The following is an 18,788-nucleotide window of genomic DNA, read 5'->3' as shown; positions in this document are numbered from 1 at the left end:
AGGGAGATCATAGAGAGCGATAGCTGACTTTAACATTCAGGCTAAAGTCATAGTCAGAGGCAAAGCCAACGGCTGTATCCTGCAGCATCCCCACCACATGGCAAATGCCAAAGGTGTTTGTGTATGTTTCTCCTTTTCGTTTATCTTTTCCTTTTTTTTGGCATGCAAATGCCGAGAGTCACTTTAGTGCAAATGTTTTTAAATGGCAACTTTTGCATTTATCCATGGCATCTTCAGTTTTTGCTCTTTCGCTCTCTGGTTGAGGCACTACTATTCTGATATTCCTTTTGTGTCAGAAATGTGAGTGCAGGCATTCAAGTTGGTAGAGGGTGGTGATAGTGATGGTGGTCCCTGGGTGGTTCGGTGGTTGTGCCATGGCATTTGCATTTGACGTCCACTGAAATTGCCTGTTTGCCATGGTATTGCCGTGGAGCACATACAGATTTATGTTTTTCAACTCGCCCACAGACAATTGTGGAACGTTTAAATATATTTTTAAGAATTTCGCATGCGAAAAATTTATTGGCCACAAAATAAATTCTATTTGATAAATTTCTTTATGCATTGGGGAAATTCCAATTTTATGTGTGTGGGGTGTGTAAATAATGGCTCAGATTGGAAGATAAACCTCTAAAGGTAATCACTTGCTAGCCCATTTTAAAACTGAGATTTGAATTTTTGAGGGAATAAATATATGTATCTGTAAAATGTGATACGAAAAGACCGAGAAAATTTATTTGGCATTTATTTATTTTGAACTTTAAGAAACTCAAGCAAAGGTTGAGAGCACAAAACTTTTAGCTTTTAGCTATAAAGTTAATGGCTTGGTTAAGACCACGCCCATCTTATCTCAAGTGTTCCCCGCCACCATTAAACTTAAGTGACCCTGGTCAAAGTTGCGTCTAAACTTTCCATTTGTTTCCATTTGACTAGCAACTAATCCGCCATCAAATACTAACTTGATTCTCCATGCTTTCTGCTTACTTTCACTTTCCACAGGACAGAAAGACGGCACTGGAGGCTAAAGAAATCAAACATAGAAATGAACTGTTAAATGGCTGTCAAGGATTAGAAAGAGACGGAGCAAAAAGAGACACAAGAGACACATGAAGCAATCGAAATACAAGTAGACAGAGGTCTAAAACTGAAGCAAACGTGCTTGAAGTAAGAAGAGAAAGAAACATTAAGCATCTGTAGGCTGAACCAGGCAATGGACCTACCAGCAGGTGCTACTAAATCGGCCCCTGTATCAGTAGTTGATGTCCATTAATACTTAAGCCCGCGGAGACGCCTCTCAGAGGGAGAGAGAGAGAGAGAGAGAGAGTCGAGATTGGAGAGGGGAGCAACAGGTTGCCCGGGATATAGCAAATCCATGTCTTAGACGCACATAAGTGGGCGTGTACGTGACTTAATCAGCGAGCACAGCAGGAAAACCTTTGCTACTCAAGGCCCCCTTCTCCCTATATCAGGTGGGTTAACGAGGCTAACGAGGCGACGCCTGGGCCATTTGCCGCAATGATTTCATGCACGAGCTCAATAGTAGCAGCAGCAATAACACCAAGAGCAACAGCCGCAGACAGACTTTGAGCAGCAGCAGCAACATGACAGATGTGTCAGCGGCAGCCGGCGGCGCCACAGCCGAGCCACCGACAGCCACAATGTCACCCACATCAGTTGAACCGCTGACCAATGGCGCCAAAAAGTCGGCTATAGCAACGACAACAGAAACACAAACAGCAGCAGCAGCGGATACAATAACAACGACAGGAGCAACAACAACAGTAACAGTAACAGCAGCAGCAACAACAGAAGCCAGCACAAGCAACCAGGTCAAGCTGGCAAGAGTTGAAAATGTTCTGGGATCCACATCTACATCCTCACCCGCTACCGAAACTAAGCCAAAATCCTTGCCAGATGGGGGCAGTGCCTCAGCTGCACCTGCCAGCAGCAGCAGCAACAGTATCAGCACTCAGACGCTGATTCAGAGTCAGAGCCAGCCACATGCCAAAGCCAACAAATCGACAGTGGTGGCCAGCCAGCAGGATGTGGATGAGGTGGCCCGTCTATTTGAAGAGAAACCTGAAGCATTTGAGAAGTGGCTAACTGAACGTGCGCCTCCCGAGGCTTTGAGTCGACTGCATGAGTTCATCGAGAGTCGTAAGCCACCCAAACGACCGTCGGTTACTTCAGATTTATTTCAACAATGGATGGCCTCCTCACCCACTGTGCAGCAGGTAAGTGTTGGCTTTAAAAAGAGGTTCTCTAAACATTTTATAGAAGGGTGGGTCCGTTATTCTTTAGTGATTTCATTTTGCAAAATATTTAAATAATAAAGAAAGCATATAATCAATAGGTAGCATAAATTAGAATCATAACTAAATTTAGTTAATAGATTTAGATCTATAGCTACGAATGGTACTAATTGGTAATCTAAACAAAAACTATCAACTTACCTTGCACAATCTGTCAGCTTAGTGCTTAAGCAAGATTGTCTTGCTTTCTTTCTTTCATTTTTCCTCATTAAATTCACTGTCGAAAAAATTGGTATAAAAGTTTTTGTTTCAACACTTGTTCTACTGCAAATTAGTTTTCGTGGGCAAAGCAAATAGTATTACATCTGTAGCAAAGATATCAGACTTGGCAGTTGGCCACCCGCCATTTGCCATTTCCCATTTTCACATTTTCCCGCAGCAGTTACTCTCTTTCGTTTTGTTTGTTAACTTGGCTAACAAAAGTAAGCAACTGCAATGGCAGTGGCAACGACAACTCGGCTTGGCAAATGCAGAGTTGAGTGGCAATGCCAATTGCATTTCTCTGTCTCTCTTTCTCTCCCACACACACACACACACACACACACACACACACACACACATACGCACCCTGTGTGTGTGTTTGCTCTCTGCCTCAGTCGCTTTTTGTGTCTGTGCCACTATTTGTGTTTGCTTTGCTTTGTTTTGTTGTACTTTTCGCACCAAGTTCGCTTTGGATTTCCGCTTTTGTTTAACTTTGTCTTTGCGCTCTCTTCTTGCCCGAGCCAAATTAGTTAACTAAATTGATATTTTCACAAATTCTTTTTCTTCAGTATCTCCTCTGTTTCGCCAGTTTCGCCGTCTTTCGCTGTCTGCGTGTGAAATGCTCTAATTGGAAATGCACACACACACTCACAAACAGAGACTTGCTTAAACAGAAGAGATTCCATTTGTTGGATTTCTCCTTATGTTTAATTCATTATAAAAAAAATAAATAAATTCCACATACGCATGTATGCCGTGTACACATTTATGTCTGCGTATCTGTGAGTGTAAGAGCGTGTGCAATGTTGAAATACTTTTAATCGACGTCGAGAAAGTAAAAAAAATATTATTTCACGAATTTTGTTTCTCTTATTTTTTATTTCTTTTTTTTTTGTGCTTTTTACTTGGTTATTGACAGCATCAAGTCCTGGCCTGAAGCCTTTTTACGCGCCATGTTTGGCGTGAGGTATTTTTCAATTAACTTTTATTTGATATTTTTATTGATATATGTATGTGGGCATACTCACACACACTCACACTCACTCTACATTAAAATACATGCGATTTGCCATTGAAAGTGTATATAATTTTAAATTCTTTAATAGCATACTTTTCGGAGCTGAATATTTTAATATTTAGTTGATTAAACATAAGATGGATATTATCTCAAATGGCGTATAAATTTCATATTTGCTTCAAAGAGAGAGAGAGAAAGAGAGAGTATTACTAAAGTCAATCACTCATGACTTTTGACATTTTGATTGTTTTGTTATATATATAAATATGTGGGTCCTCAAACTGGAAGCACTTGAACTTGTTTGAACCACTCATTGCCATTGAAATTGCCATTGAATTTCACTCATGCATTGCACTTTCTGAGTGCTGCTTTTATTCCCATTATCGCTTCTCCTCAGTCTCCCTCTCTCTCTCTCTATTACTTTTTACTTTTTTATGCTCCTTTTTATGGAACATCGAACAAAATTATGTGTCTGTGGCGGCTCTGTGACTGAGCCTTGGTAATTGGTGTACTTCTCTTCGATTTTTCAAGCAGTTGACCTGCTTGTTAACTGAAGAGAGCAACAAAAAGAAAAGGTATGTTCATTCTAAAAGGCAAGTCATTGGTAGTAACAATGATTTTTGTGTCCTTTGGACTGAACTACATGTCGTATGCGCAATATTTGGCTTGAATAATTCCCCGTTCGCATTTCACTAGATTCTAGCAGTAAATTTGCACATTTACAGATTCTTGCATAACAAAGGACTAGCCTAGGATAAACGGTTTCCCCTCTATGTGTGTGTGTGTGTGTCTGCATCAGTGAAAGGTGAACAAAAAAGTAGGCTATGTCAGGGTTAACTGCCAAGTGTGCAACTGTCACAATACAATGCCTGAAATCCATACAATGTCTGTCAAAGCTTGCCTAGTATATGTGTGTATGTTTGTTTCCCGTACTTTCATACGCCCCTCTCCATCACGCTGGGTTGTCTTACCTATTATTCTCTTTAGAGGTGCTTCCACTTGTCTACCTTAAGTCGATATTGTCAATTTATTTAAGTGCATGTTACGCAATACAAAATACTGTAACTGCAGTGCACACCTGCAATTTCATTTCCCTTGTTGTCATACTGATAGACTTGAGTTTGGCTCTTCTCTCCTCTAAATAAAGTGAATTTCATTTAATTTACCACAAGAATAAAAAGACAACAGCAACAAAAAGAAAATATAAAATGAAATCAAATAGAATTTGCAAAACTTTTTAAAAAAAAAAGTGAAGCACAAGAGGAAGTTTAAAGACGTGATTGTCGTTTTCGAAACTCAAGAAAGAAGTTTTAGTTTAATTACTACAAAAGGTAAACTTTTTAGTTTAATTTTTAAAAAATTCAACGAAAATAGTAATAAAGTGTATTAGATTCAGTTCTGTGCAGCTTTTAATATTTATAAGGATTCTTTAAGCCCAATTAGCTAAGGCAAAAGAAACAACAAGTAAAAATAACTTTAGATTTATTAAGGACAAAATGCATAAATTTCAAGTTATATGAATTAAGTTTCTATTGCCACAAAATAATAAGCCTATCATCTGTGTCTCTTGGCCATTGATTTTCTTAGTTTGCTAACTTTTGGGAGCTTAATTTAATTGAGATTATGTCTGACGTCATAAATTGTGTTTAATTATGTTTCTAATGTTGCTCTAACGAGGCCTCTATGGATTCGTTCAACTCATTTAAGAAAACAGACGACAACAGGGCCAATTGCCAGCCTGGCGGCTGCCTCGTTCGAACCGTTTGGAACCACTCCAAACGCTTGACACTTGTTTAAACAAAAACGAATGACAATTTTCAATGTTATCACTTTAAAGTTTCAATCGCACGTGTTTTTAGTCGAATAATTAAATTTTAGTTAAACACCAATTCATCGGCAAATGGTAATATAACAAAAAATTCAAGTTTATTTATTTTTAAATGCATTATTATCGATAATTCCAACCAGAGGGAGAGTGGTGAAGCAGAGGGAGAGAGAGAGCCGAATTGTACTAAACTAAACAACAAATTACCTTAATTTGGTTGGTTGGTTCGTTGGTTGGTTGGTAAAGCGAAGTATTTTCTATAGGATAGGCTTGCAGCACGCAACATTTTCAGAACAGTTAATTGACTTTCGGCACGCAGGACTTTCGTCCCTTTCTGTATTCAATTACCACATAGAACGGCCCCAGCGGCTTGTGTGTGTGTGTGTGTGCGTGTGTCGAACAGTCGAAAAAGGAGTTAATAGTCAGCCATTTCAACTGAAGCAGGTTAATTTCCAATAGAAGCAAGGTTAAATACATACATATATGTCACAAATACAATATCGAAACAAGAGCATGAGCTAGGGGTGGGATCGAGGGAATCAAAGGGTGATTGGGGTAAAAATTTAATATTTAAATATTTAATTTTAATGGGCTTAAGAAATGTGAGGCTTGTGTCCGGTAATAAAGCCAATTAAATAATAAAGTCATTTGTATAAGAGCTAATTAACTGGCCGGTCTTTGCGAGAGAATTCAATTACATATCTACCATCAAATTTGTGCCCTCCACTAAGCCTTTCATTAACATTTACTGTTGTTGCCACCCCCCTCCAATTCTCCAATTTCTCGCACACAGAAATCACCGGGTCGCAGCCTCTCGAATTCATCGGCCTCATCGCTGCCCGAATGTCGGCGACACTTGATGGACCTGGACGAGGGTGAACTGTTCATGGAACTGATACGCGATGTGGCCAATGAGCTGGACATTGATGTGCTCTGTCATAAGATATTGGTCAATGTTGGTCTGCTCACCCATGCGGATCGTGGTTCTCTGTTCCTTGCGAAGGGTACGACCAACAACAAGTACCTGGTGGCCAAACTCTTCGATGTAACACAAAAGACAGGTGAGTCTCCACAACACAAGACAAAAAAGGCAAAAATACAAGGACGTAGCAAATGAAAACCTTTTTCGTTTTCCAAACTATTTGCCATGGGAAACTCTAGCTCCCTCTCTCCTTCTCTCTGCCTACTCTCTGTGTTCAGCTTTAATTAAGATGAACAATGCACAAAGTGAACTAGGACCACAGAACAACACAATGAAATCGAAATGAAAGCTGATGGCAACAATATTGAATGATTGAATATGGGCAGGCACAATCGAATACGAGTACGTGTACGTGTAGGGGTGAGGGTATGGGTCTGTGGCAACATTTACATAGAACAAGCAAGGAGACTGGCACAGAAACCACAGCAGATGTTCAAAAGAGACAGAAACTCACACAAATAGTTGCTTATCTAATTACAATTGTTGGCCCAATTTACAATTTTCAAAGTGGGTTTTCATTCGAAAAAGGGTTCAATTTATTTATGTTATTGGCTAATTGAATTTTGCCAGTAGTTTCCGGTTCAAGTCTCTGTTCTTAAACTTGCCCAAACTTGCTAAAACTCATTCTTTATGCTTAAAGTGCCAACGAAGTGTGAGCCAAAATTATTAAAAAAAATCCAGCTACGACGTTTAGATACCCAGTAATACCTTGGCATAGAAATTTGCAACAAAAGAGGTTCCTAAAAGATTTCTAAAACAAGTTTTTCTCTACAAGGGATTACAGACTTTAATGGGGAAGAGTGGAAAAGTGAGAATGATCGAGAACCTGTCTCCGCTTTAGAGGGATAAAGTTTAACCCAAAGGCCTTTGGGGGGTATATGTATTCAAATTTAACCCATTGGCCGGAGTACAAATTGGCACTCATTAGCGAGGGCACCAAATGAAATATTTCGTTTACTTTTTATTCCATTTATGGAGGGGCAGGGAACATTTGGCTAAGGAGAGATGTGTGAAGGGAGGGCAAAAGCATTAGCAAAATTAAGCCAGAGCGGAAGCGGGCATTAAAACTTTTTTTTGCCAAACCAGGGGCATAAAACTCAAAAGGTCGCTATCAAAATAAGAAATAGATGCAGACCAAAAACGTGCTTACACACCCGCACACACATTCACAAACACACACACATACATACATGGATACATTTGTAATGAATCTGGCCATAGAATCGTGAATAAAAGCCGCTGCTGCTTCCGCTACATAATTTAGAATGAAAATGTAAAAAAGATTAGAAATGGAGCCCAAAATGAAGCAGAGCATGCTCTATAAGATTGTCACACACACACACACCAAACCGCCCACACAAACACACACATACGTATACCTCAAAGTAAAGCCACCGTGTGGAACTGAGATTATGATTGGGCGTGAGCGAACTCAGGCAAATTCATATTTGACTTTTTGCCCTCGCATCGTGCGTGTTTGTGTATCTTGCTCAGTATCTTTGTGCATGGCAGAGTGAATATTTTGGCTATAAATTAAATATTATATTTATTTATTTCAATGCATTACCGATACACACGATATACCGTTATATGTAGCCCTCAAGGATGCTGTGACGCGAGCCAGTGCCGAGGAGATAATCATTCCTTTTGGCATTGGCATTGCCGGCATGGTGGCCCAGACAAAGCAAATGATTAACATCAAGGAGGCGTACAAGGATGCACGCTTCAATTGCGAAATCGATCTAAAGACCGGCTACAAAACGAATGCCATACTTTGTATGCCCATATGCAATTACGAAGGCGATATCATAGGCGTGGCTCAAATCATCAATAAAACGAATGGTGAGTATCCTCCATGCATCCTTGCCTCATTTATGAGACATTGTTGTCCATCATCATCTCATGCAGGCTGCATGGAGTTCGATGAGCACGATGTGGAAATCTTTCGACGCTATTTGACTTTCTGCGGCATCGGCATACAGAATGCGCAACTATTCGAAATGTCCGTCCAGGAATATAGACGCAATCAGATCCTATTGAATTTGGCACGCAGCATCTTCGAGGAGCAAAACAATCTCGAGTGTCTGGTGACCAAAATTATGACTGAGGCACGCGAACTACTCAAATGTGAACGATGCTCCGTGTTTCTAGTCGATTTGGATTGCTGTGAAGCGGTAAGTTCAGAAGAAAAACACTTAACGCCCAACAAGTGACAATTGGAAGTGGCCAATTCTACAATTCGAAATCAATTTAATGCCATTTCACTGACCATTTACCAGAAGGCATCACACTAAAAGCCCAATGAACCAAATAAATTTCGCTTTATTTTGTGACAACATATTATTTATACAGGCCATGGACGTTGCTCATAACAATCACAGAAATGTATTAAACAGCATCTAACCCGAACAAAAAGAATTAGAATCTTAAATCTTTATACAACTTATTTGACAGCAATTGAGTATACGCACTGTATTTGGCTAAATATAATTGCTCCCAAGATAAGATAATTGCCAGTTAAGCAGATAAACAGAAAGCTTGACAATATGAAACCCCTTTTTGCTACCACATCCATGGAAATCGTCCAAAGTAGATACAAACTATGCATGCGAATTGTATGTATGTAGGTAATATGTTAAATTGACGCCCACTAGGAGCGGTTGCGGTTACTTTTTGCCGTGACTGTTGTGTCCGCTGTGTCAGTTTCATTAAAATTGTTTAAACGCCAGAGCGTCGGCCATTTTGTGCGTGTTTGTCAACTTTTTGCCACGTTTTTGGTGGCGCGCACCCCAAGGAAATTAAAATGTGCAATTTACATTATATGATAGATACGAGCAGAATGGGAATGACTTGGGCCCCAACGACAGGACACCAAAAAGATGAAGCAGGCGGAGAAAGAGGGATGGACTGACATTATGCGGAATTGTGACAGCATGAAAATGAAAGAAATTATCTCAAAGCCAAAGCAATTTCCACAGAGTTTTCGCCTCTGGCCTACAACAGAATGTCATCTCGATTGTCTGTCTCTCATAATTTGGTGTCTGAATTAATTAGCTGACTAAATGAAATACAGGATTAGCGGCATTGAGTACATACATATGTATATGTAAATATTATATTTTTATATGCATAATTCGGGCAAAAATTAAAAGCTGGCAATAAGCAAAATAAAAAAAGGGAAAACAATTGTATATACAATGGATTTCATTGTGTGAAAATCCTTTAATTACGTTTGCCAAATTAAACAGAAAAATGCTTTAATTAAATTTATTTATAATATTTACTTATGCCCATGGCCGGAGTCAATTAAAGCTTACAAGGATATGCCGTTTAGTCTCCATATTTGGCATCGTTTAGCTAAATGATCCACTGAAAAATAATAATGGACTTATCCTGACTAACTGATCACTGCTCATCAAAGTATTTGTCATTATACCAAAATGTTAATGAGACTCATTTGGCAAAGAATATTTTGTCATCATTAATTTGCTCTGAAGCCAAACAAAAACTATCAATATTTTCCTTTAAAACGAATTAGCTACAAAAATTCAATGCAGTTTTGTGAATTTTGCTATTTTATATGTTTATGTGGCTAATGACACAATGTGTTGGCTTGAAATATGCATTAATAGATACAAAATGTTGTTTTCCGAATTAATTAAGCATTTTGCATAAAATAAAGAGCACAAATGTTTTCCCTGCTGAATTAAATGCATATTATTATTGAGCCATTGCCGATGGCCAAATCAATGGCTCATTATGCTATGCAGATAACATGGCAGGGAGAAAACAAAAAACAACAAGAACAAAGACAACTGTCAATCAGTCAGTCAGTTATGTGGTGTAATTTATTACCATCACTCAATCAGCCAAAGGCAATATAAATAAATTATGGCAACCTGCCCTCCCCCTTCTGCCCGCCACTTGCCTTTAATCTGTATGCAATTTTATGGCAATTATTGTTTACTCTTACAATCGAGAGTAAATAATATCAAGTACAATGGATCGAATGGATCGACAAAAAAAAAGGAAATTGCTGATTGCTGCATATCGTAAGAATGAAATGTTCTTGTTTACAACCTTAAATGTATAAATTAACAATTAATGCAAATGGAACAATGTACATTTAGTTGGCTATATAGACCAGAGTGTCCGGCCCAAGGGGACCAAGCGACCGTGGTGAAAACTTTTCCCCAACATTGCCTGTCATGTGCAACATGTCAGCTTAATTATGCTCCGAGGCCAGTGTCCAGAGTCCTTGCCTTGCCTTGTCGTTGAGTGAGATGCAATTTATCAACAAGTTGAACGGAAGGGGAGGGTAGCCACCATTAGTAGTGGCTGCCACTTAATGTACTTTGCCATCTACTTACTCACTCACTTTGTTTGGCCCTTTTTTATTCACTACTTTACAGAGCCATTTAGAGAAGATAATCGAGAAGCCCAATCAACTAGAGCAGCGGCCATCTCGTGCCATCAAAAGTGCTGACAGTTTTGAGGAGAAGGTAAAGGTAAAATGGCAACATTGAAAATGTTTACTTGGCACAAAGAACCAAACCAATTTCCACAATCTCTCACTATTTTTCCTGGGCAGAAACTTCGCAATCGCTTCACCGTCCTGTTTGAGCTGGGCGGTGAATATCAGGCGGCCAATGTTTCGCGACCTTCGATTAGTGAACTAAGCCACTCCACCCTGGCCCAGATAGCCCAATTTGTGGCCACCACCGGCCAGACAGTGAACATATGCGATGTCAATGAGTGGGTGAGGGAGCACAATCATCAGATACGTACCGAGAGCGAGATCGATAGCACCCAAGCAATACTCTGTATGCCCATTGTGAATGCCCAGAAAACCGTGATTGGTGTGGCTCAATTAATTAACAAGGTGCGTGCAACTAATTAACGATTAATATTAATTGTAAACATTAATAAATATCATAATCCTCATTCTGTTAAGGCAAATGGAGTTCCATTTACCGAATCGGATGCCTCGATTTTTGAGGCTTTTGCCATATTCTGCGGTCTGGGCATACACAATACCCAAATGTATGAGAATGCCTGCAAACTGATGGCCAAACAGAAGGTGGCCCTAGAATGTTTGAGTTATCACGCCACAGCGAATCAGGATCAGACCGAGAAGCTTACACAGGATGTAGTCGCTGAAGCGGAGTCATATAATCTCTATAGTTTCACCTTTACAGGTAAAAGCAGTCACAAAATGTCCCTCAATTTCCCAACCAACTTGATTTGTTTTTTCTGTCTAGATTTTGATCTAGTTGATGATGATACTTGTCGTGCGGTATTGCGAATGTTCATGCAATGCAATTTGGTATCACAATTTCAGATACCCTACGATGTAAGTTCAATGAGAATTCGAGAAGACTCTGTCAATGATAATTCCAATTGCATTTGTTTTTTTATTAGGTTCTCTGCCGCTGGGTCTTGAGTGTGCGCAAGAATTATCGCCCAGTTAAATATCACAACTGGCGGCATGCCCTCAATGTGGCCCAGACAATGTTTGCCATGCTAAAGACAGGGAAAATGGAACGTTTCATGACAGATTTAGAAATTTTGGGTCTATTGGTGGCATGCCTGTGTCACGATCTTGATCATCGTGGCACTAACAATGCATTCCAAACCAAAACCGAATCCCCCTTGGCCATTTTGTATACGACCAGCACCATGGAGCATCATCATTTCGATCAATGTGTTATGATACTCAATTCCGAGGGCAATAACATATTTCAGGTGAGTTTAGTATAATTTTATTTAAACCATATCGTAAGTACATTTAACGAGTGTGTTCGAGACTTAACCGCGAACAACACGCACATTTCGGTTATTCCTGCGGCCACTACGACCAGTGCGACGAGCATTCACCCGGCGTCCATTGCGTGCACGATAGCGACCATTGCGAGTCCTTGTCGATCTTGTGCTGGAGGTGGTTGTTGATCCTACCCTAATCGTACGTCTGGCTGTGTACGTCAAATTGCTTACATAGACTTTCTTCCTTTTGCCGCCCGTTGCCAAAGACGATGATGCCGATGAGGATGTCGCTTCCGTGGTAGTAGTTGTAGTAGCTTCCGTTGTAGTTGTTGTGTTGTCTTGTCCATGGACATAGGACACAGCGATAAGGACAGCCAAAGTAGCTAGAATGATTGATACTTTCATCTTGATTGTTGTTGAATTGATTCAATTGACAACTGATATGATGAACGCTTTCGCGCTGGGCCTTTTATACAACTCGAAGATAGTTAGACTAACCTTGCCAACCCATGCCAAAACGTCAAAAGGAAGGTGAATCGCTAAATGATACAAAGAACTTTCGAATATGTGATCAACAAAGTCTGCAAATATTCGGTTCCGCAAAACAGATGTAGACAATGCGATTTATTGACATTCATTTGTAGTTTGCCAAAACAAAACAGAAAAATATTGAAATGGGAGTTAGAAACATACACAGAGAGAGAGAGAGAGAACTTAATTATAATTAATTTTTTTGCACCATATGTATATGTAGGCCCTCTCACCAGAAGATTATCGCTCCGTAATGAAGACTGTGGAAAGTGCCATACTCTCAACCGATTTGGCCATGTATTTTAAGAAGCGTAATGCCTTTTTGGAACTGGTCGAGAACGGTGAATTCGATTGGCAAGGCGAGGAGAAGAAGGATTGTAAGTGAGCAAGTGATATGTATATGGGACTGGCTAATTTTATGTTCTCCAACATTTTCAGTGCTCTGTGGCATGATGATGACTGCCTGCGATGTGAGTGCCATCGCCAAGCCTTGGGAAGTGCAGCATCGTGTGGCCAAACTGGTGGCAGATGAATTCTTCGATCAGGGTGATCTTGAGAAGCTACAACTAAATACTCAACCAGTGGCAATGATGGATAGGTTAGCAAGGAGATACCCCCTCAACGCGAAAGAAGTTTCTCATTAATTCTAATTATTTGGATTTTTCTAGAGAACGTAAGGATGAGTTACCCAAAATGCAAGTGGGCTTCATTGATGTCATCTGTTTGCCCCTGTATCGTGTGCTCTGCGATACTTTCCCCTGGATAACGCCGCTGTACGAGGGTACATTGGAGAATCGACGCAATTGGCAAGATCTGGCCGAAAAAGTAGAAATGGGCCTAACCTGGATCGATCATGACACCATTGACAAGCCCGTGGAGGAATTTGCCGGCTGTGCCGACGAGGACATCAAGGACATTGAGTTCACGGTGCAAACTCTAAACTGCAATCAGCAATCCCAGGAAACAGATGCCCACACCACGCCCGAACATCATCGCAGCGGCTCCCGACTCAGTATGAAGAAAACCGGCGCCCTGGGCAAGGCGGTGCGCTCGAAACTATCGAAAACGCTGTACAACAGCATGGACGGCTCCAAGCCAAAGACCTCACTGAAGTTGCTCGAGTCGCATGTGAGCGAGGATATGGATGACAAGAGTCCGACTAGTCCATCGCAGCCACATGGTGGCAGTGTGGGACGCATGTCTGCCTCATCGTCCACCTCATCTGCGGGCACTGTTGTCGACAAGACCAAGAAGCGCTCCAAGCTGTGCGCCCTCTTATGACGAAAGCCATCCAATTAGAATTTAATGACCCCCTCCACTCCCAGTACGACTAATGCTGCTGCAGCTGCCAGCACTGAGACTGAGAAGAGCGGAGGGGGGTTGACCGATTTCTAATTGGATGCTAGTATAATACAGAAATAGCAAAAAAACAAAATCGTATACATTGAATTGTATTAACAAACTTTGCTGCTCTACCTGTTTGTAAATGTCTTAAACATAGTGAATCTACACGCATACACACACTCACCCCCACACACACACACACACACACACCCCACAAACACACTCACTCAGTTACTATTACTACAGAAGCAAAATGCAACTGCAATATTAAGCATAAGTGAATGTCAAAATATGTGATCTATTTAAGGTCCCGAAGGTTGAAAAGCCCATGCATAAGACCTTTTGGTATACTCTCTTTCTCTGTCTCTGTATCCTTCAGTAAGCTTTTAGATGTTTGTACTAGCAAAACTAACTAACTAAACCAACTAACTAACTAACTAATAAGTAAATATATGTATGTGTATGTAGCTAATTGTATATGTATGATATGTAGTAGTAGTTAATCAATAATCCCAAACACTGTGCTAGTCAAAAACTCAAACTTCACACATTCGAAAATATTTAATCGATGAAACGTTTCAATTGCAACTGAAATAAGAGAGAGGCTATGCGAAATGCATTTTTTTATGTAATTGTAATTAATCCAAGGCAAAGGAATGGCATTGGAAGCAGAAAGGAAAACGATTTGCAGGTATGTACTAACTAGTCGCCTCACTTTTTTTTGTGCCTCTGATATATCTATCAAATGGCCTGGAGAATTTGTCGAGAGTTTTGTGTAAATTTGAACTAAAACAACAGATGGAAAACAAACGAACATAGATGATTGAAACATTCTGAATCTGTGTGTTAAACTAAACTAAATATTGATAAGTAATTATAAAAGGTATACAAATAGCAAATAGCAAAGAACTATATAGCAATATTACAAACAAAAATGATATTATCCCTCCTTGACACACCTCAACACCAATCAATGTGAGCACAGCACAACAATTATTAAATATGAATGGAAAAACAACAACATTATGTTAATGGCACACACACACACGCAGCAAAAACCAGATGTATTTGATGGCTAAATAGAAATTTAATTGTTTTCATACATACATACATACATATAAACTTATACGTATACAAAGAGATAAACAAAAACTTTTGAACAAAAGAATCAACCGTTTTATTGTATAAATTAACTATATAATCCACAGTCAATTTTTGAAACTTAAACTCAAATAAATGAATGAAAAATACACTCAAAAATATTATAGTTAGTCTAATCAAAAACTGAAATCTCTCACATTTCTAATTGTTGCAAACCAAACAAACAAAAAATAAAAGAAAGGAATTAGTTTACTTTATATATTGTATGTACCTACTAAATGTGTGTGTACAAAGTAATTTATAAATAAACATTTATATAAGCTCTTGACTCAAATAATATGGTATGAAACTTGTATATTTGACTAACCATACAAAAATTACAAAATATTGCTTGCAAATTAAAAATTATAATACCTACACACAAAAAATGAAATCAATTTATCGATCATAAATTTCTTTTGTCATCCATTTGTGTGTGTACTAATCAAATTTGTCAAATGTCGACGCCTCTCTAAACTAATGAAACATACGCACATTCATAGGTAAATCATATTTTCCTAGTTCTTATGCCGCGCTCTCTCCTTGAAAAACAATCGAAATCGCAATCCAGACAACTTTATTAACAAGTTTGCATTACTTATTTCATTTTGTTAATTGTATGTAAATTTTTATTATGTATGTATATATTGAAAACTATTTGTTGATTTGTTTCTAAGAATATTTAACTCACATTGATTTGCGAAACTATGTAAGACTTGCAATTGAATCAAAAATAAAACACACCATTTAAAACTATTTCAAAAGCTAAATCTTGGAAAAGTTTGTAAGAAGGAGAAGAAAAAGGATTCGTTTTACAATCAAATCACAACTTTTTACGGTTTTTATCCAAAATTGGTTCAAAAGTTTTTGGTAAACTTAGACTTACCTAAATTTTAGACTTTCTTTAACTTTTAGAAGCAAGTATTTTTGAATGCAATATCCTTTTAATTTTATCTTGAAATTGTTGAACTTTATTACTTCAATTTGATATGATTTTCAGTTAAGGCTCTACAAGTTAATTGATTTCATTTGTTTTGGTCCCTCTAGCCACGTCTCACTTTAACCGCCCTCTTCTTGAGGAGGTTCCGAAGACGACGATTGCGTAGACGTGTGCTCCGGCTGCTGCTGCTCTTGGAGCTGGTGGAGTTCTTTTTGACGCGAATTTTTCTCTTTGAGGTGTATTTGAGATTGGAAATGTAAATCTTCTTTCTATGTTTCTTGGTGCTGGATGTTGCTGATGATGATGTCGTTGTTGTTGTTGTTGCATCAGTTGTGGTTGTTGTTGTTGTGGTAGTTGTAGCATCAGTTGTCGTTGTTGTCGTTGAAGAACTTGTGGATGAGGATGAGTCTGTAGCAGCATTTGCTATCCAAATGCAAACTCCCACAATCAAAAGTCCTAATGCCAATTGTCCTGATCGCATGATGGTTACTCTTTGGTAGTTTGGTTGGTTGAGTTGTTGATGAATTACTTGTTGGGGCTGCTTGATTAACTCCGACTGTGATAATTAGCTACATAAGCTCAAGACTTTTATAGCAAGTGGCAACAATTGCTTAATTTGCACAACCAATATTTATTTTATAATTGCCAAAAATACGCATTTTGCTACAAAATATATGTAGTATTTTGTTCATTACTATACATACATCTATTATGTATATATACAAGTATTTGCACAGTCTGTCGTTTACACACACAATAGAGAAACCAACTGGGGAACTCAAAAGGGAAAGCCATAAAAAAATTTGTTATATTAAATGCGACGGTTTTTATTTTTATGACCCTCAGTCCAAAATTAATCATGACGAAGGCGAAAGCAGCCGAGGTCGCAACGGATGTCGCCATTCCACAGCTTCCATAGGTATGCCCCAGCATTTGCTGCAGTACAAACTGCCAAACATTAAACACTGCATAAGTAAATATTTGCCCGACTGACACAACAAGTTTACGCGTTGCTATTTGCCTGCGTCTGACATATTGGTCCTGGCGTTGACATTGTTAACTGATACGCAATGCTGACGCGTTGGATAGGATTGGATTGCGTGGTAGCGACCACCCGCTGTAGTTCTTCGTTTACCTAATATCCTGGCATCCTGGCTATAAAAATCGGTGCACTTTCTAGGACCAACTCATTCACAAGTTAGTCCTCAGTCTCAGACGAATGGCTCGCTACGGCATGATATTCTCTTTGCTTATTTTGGCCATTTGCTGCCATTGGTGTTGCTGTGCAGCTCTGGCTGCGCCCGATGAGGAACGGTACATACGAAAGGATTTCAATCGGGATCTTCTGGATTGGTACAACAATGCCAATCAATATCCATCTGGGCAATTGGCCAGCCTCTGTCGGTATCCCTATTTCCTGGACAACTCACTGATTGGACCTGTCCGCATGAGGAAACGCAATTCGGAGCTGATCAATTCCCTTCTAAGTCTTCCCAAAAACATGAACGATGCTGGTAAATAAACTGAACACCCCCAAAAATGGTCAAATCTTGGATGGGTCTGGACAACAAGATAAGCGATGTTGATATTTATGTTTGGGCAAAAGAAGGCGAATTCTTTATGGATTCACATGAACTATTTTAGAGATAAAAGACCTCATACATTTAAATACTCCAGTGTGTGTATGTATGAATAAGTATTACTAAATAGAAAATTATACATAATAGCACGTTAAATATACACAATTCTAGCAAAACTAGAGAGAAACTTTTAATATGAACTAATGGAAAGGGATTTCCTTAAAGAATAGCCAAATAAGTGTCATCACACTCCTACTTCTTCATTGACTTAATACTATTAAGTTCATAGTGATTTTTTATTTCGATACTTGTTGTTTATTCAAATTCTTAATTGTACAAATTATAGAAATATGTGGCATACTTTTTGGTGTCGTCTGATTTTGTGAGTTAAACGGCCAACGATGTTGAAAAAACTTGCATGCAAAGTTGAAAAAAAGTCACTATAATGACCAAAAAGGCAGAATGTCCTTTGAATAGAATGCAGTCGTTTTGACTTAATGAGGTCCTGGAATGTGCTTTGAAAAGTCAATACTATAAACTCTTCTACAGTATGTTAGATGATTCCCACTTTTTTTATTGCCAGTCGATGTCAGTCATCAAGCACATCTTGGAAAACCATGTCCTTTCCTCCTGCGGCAGGATTTGCGTATTTTAAAGCTTAATGATGAAAAAATGAACAAGGTTTGTACTCCCCAAGATCAGAACTATCGATTAATAATCAAAGATTTTCAATAAATTTTCAAAAATATTGCTTGAATTTTTGTAAGCGGGTTTGTTGCCAAAATGATAAATGTCCTTATAGCTCAGCCATTTTAAGGACGATCAGTATGACCTTTTCTCCGATTGTAGTCTTTGATGGCCCGCTTCGAATAGCTTTAGCAGATTCTAAAAAGTCCTTCCAGAAGCTGTGAAAAAAGGACTTTTATGTCTTAGAAAAAGAGCAAATATCTCGCGAGTCCTTTGAAGGATGAGGACGAAAGTTATGTGAAACGACTCCGTTAATTAAGGACTATCATCCTCTTGAAGGACATCCCGATAGTCCTGCTAGAAGCTGAGATATTAATCAAAGTTTTCTTTGTCACCTGCCCAAAAAAGTATGCTACAATTTTCATATTTTGCTGCCCAAAAAAGTATGCAACACATTTTGAAACT

General features: G+C 38.9%; 3 protein-coding genes across 6 annotated transcripts in view; 2 read left to right on the top strand and 1 right to left on the bottom strand.

Annotated features, from left to right (window-relative positions):
• Pde6 (phosphodiesterase 6) overlaps positions 1-15,872 on the top strand; it is a 44,716-nt gene extending 28,844 nt beyond the window's left edge. For 2 of the 4 annotated variants that reach the window (XM_068301387.1, XM_068301386.1), the window contains exons 3-14: positions 1,000-2,234; positions 6,150-6,417; positions 7,935-8,180; positions 8,247-8,512; positions 10,751-10,846; positions 10,930-11,220; positions 11,293-11,536; positions 11,600-11,691; positions 11,760-12,083; positions 12,856-13,009; positions 13,071-13,230; positions 13,301-15,872. In XM_068301387.1, the coding sequence (XP_068157488.1) occupies positions 1,524-2,234; positions 6,150-6,417; positions 7,935-8,180; positions 8,247-8,512; positions 10,751-10,846; positions 10,930-11,220; positions 11,293-11,536; positions 11,600-11,691; positions 11,760-12,083; positions 12,856-13,009; positions 13,071-13,230; positions 13,301-13,913 (3,465 nt within the window). In that variant the 5' untranslated portion in view covers positions 1,000-1,523 and the 3' untranslated portion in view covers positions 13,914-15,872. Of the gene's footprint in view, positions 1-999; positions 2,235-6,149; positions 6,418-7,934; positions 8,181-8,246; positions 8,513-10,750; positions 10,847-10,929; positions 11,221-11,292; positions 11,537-11,599; positions 11,692-11,759; positions 12,084-12,855; positions 13,010-13,070; positions 13,231-13,300 lie in introns of those variants that run through there. The other 2 variants (XM_068301388.1, XM_068301389.1) reach the window with 2 other exon arrangements.
• A 287-nt stretch (positions 15,873-16,159) lies between these two features.
• Positions 16,160-16,537, bottom strand: LOC137583932 (protein new-glue 2-like). Its single transcript, XM_068299127.1, has one exon. The coding sequence runs from the start codon at positions 16,535-16,537 to the stop codon at positions 16,160-16,162; it is 378 nt and encodes a 125-aa protein (XP_068155228.1).
• Positions 16,538-17,263: 726 nt separating this feature from the next.
• Positions 17,264-17,812, top strand: Pdf (Pigment-dispersing factor). The gene has a single exon (XM_068301449.1). The coding sequence runs from the start codon at positions 17,276-17,278 to the stop codon at positions 17,576-17,578; it is 303 nt and encodes a 100-aa protein (XP_068157550.1). The 5' UTR covers positions 17,264-17,275; the 3' UTR covers positions 17,579-17,812.
• Positions 17,813-18,788: the final 976 nt, after the last annotated feature.

Source organism: Drosophila tropicalis, unplaced genomic scaffold, assembly GCF_018151085.1.
Source record: "Drosophila tropicalis isolate 14030-0801.00 unplaced genomic scaffold, ASM1815108v1 contig_878, whole genome shotgun sequence".
NCBI lineage: Eukaryota > Metazoa > Arthropoda > Insecta > Diptera > Drosophilidae > Drosophila > Drosophila tropicalis.
The sequence above is the reverse complement of the archived record's forward strand: the minus strand, read 5'-3'. Positions and strand labels throughout refer to the sequence as shown.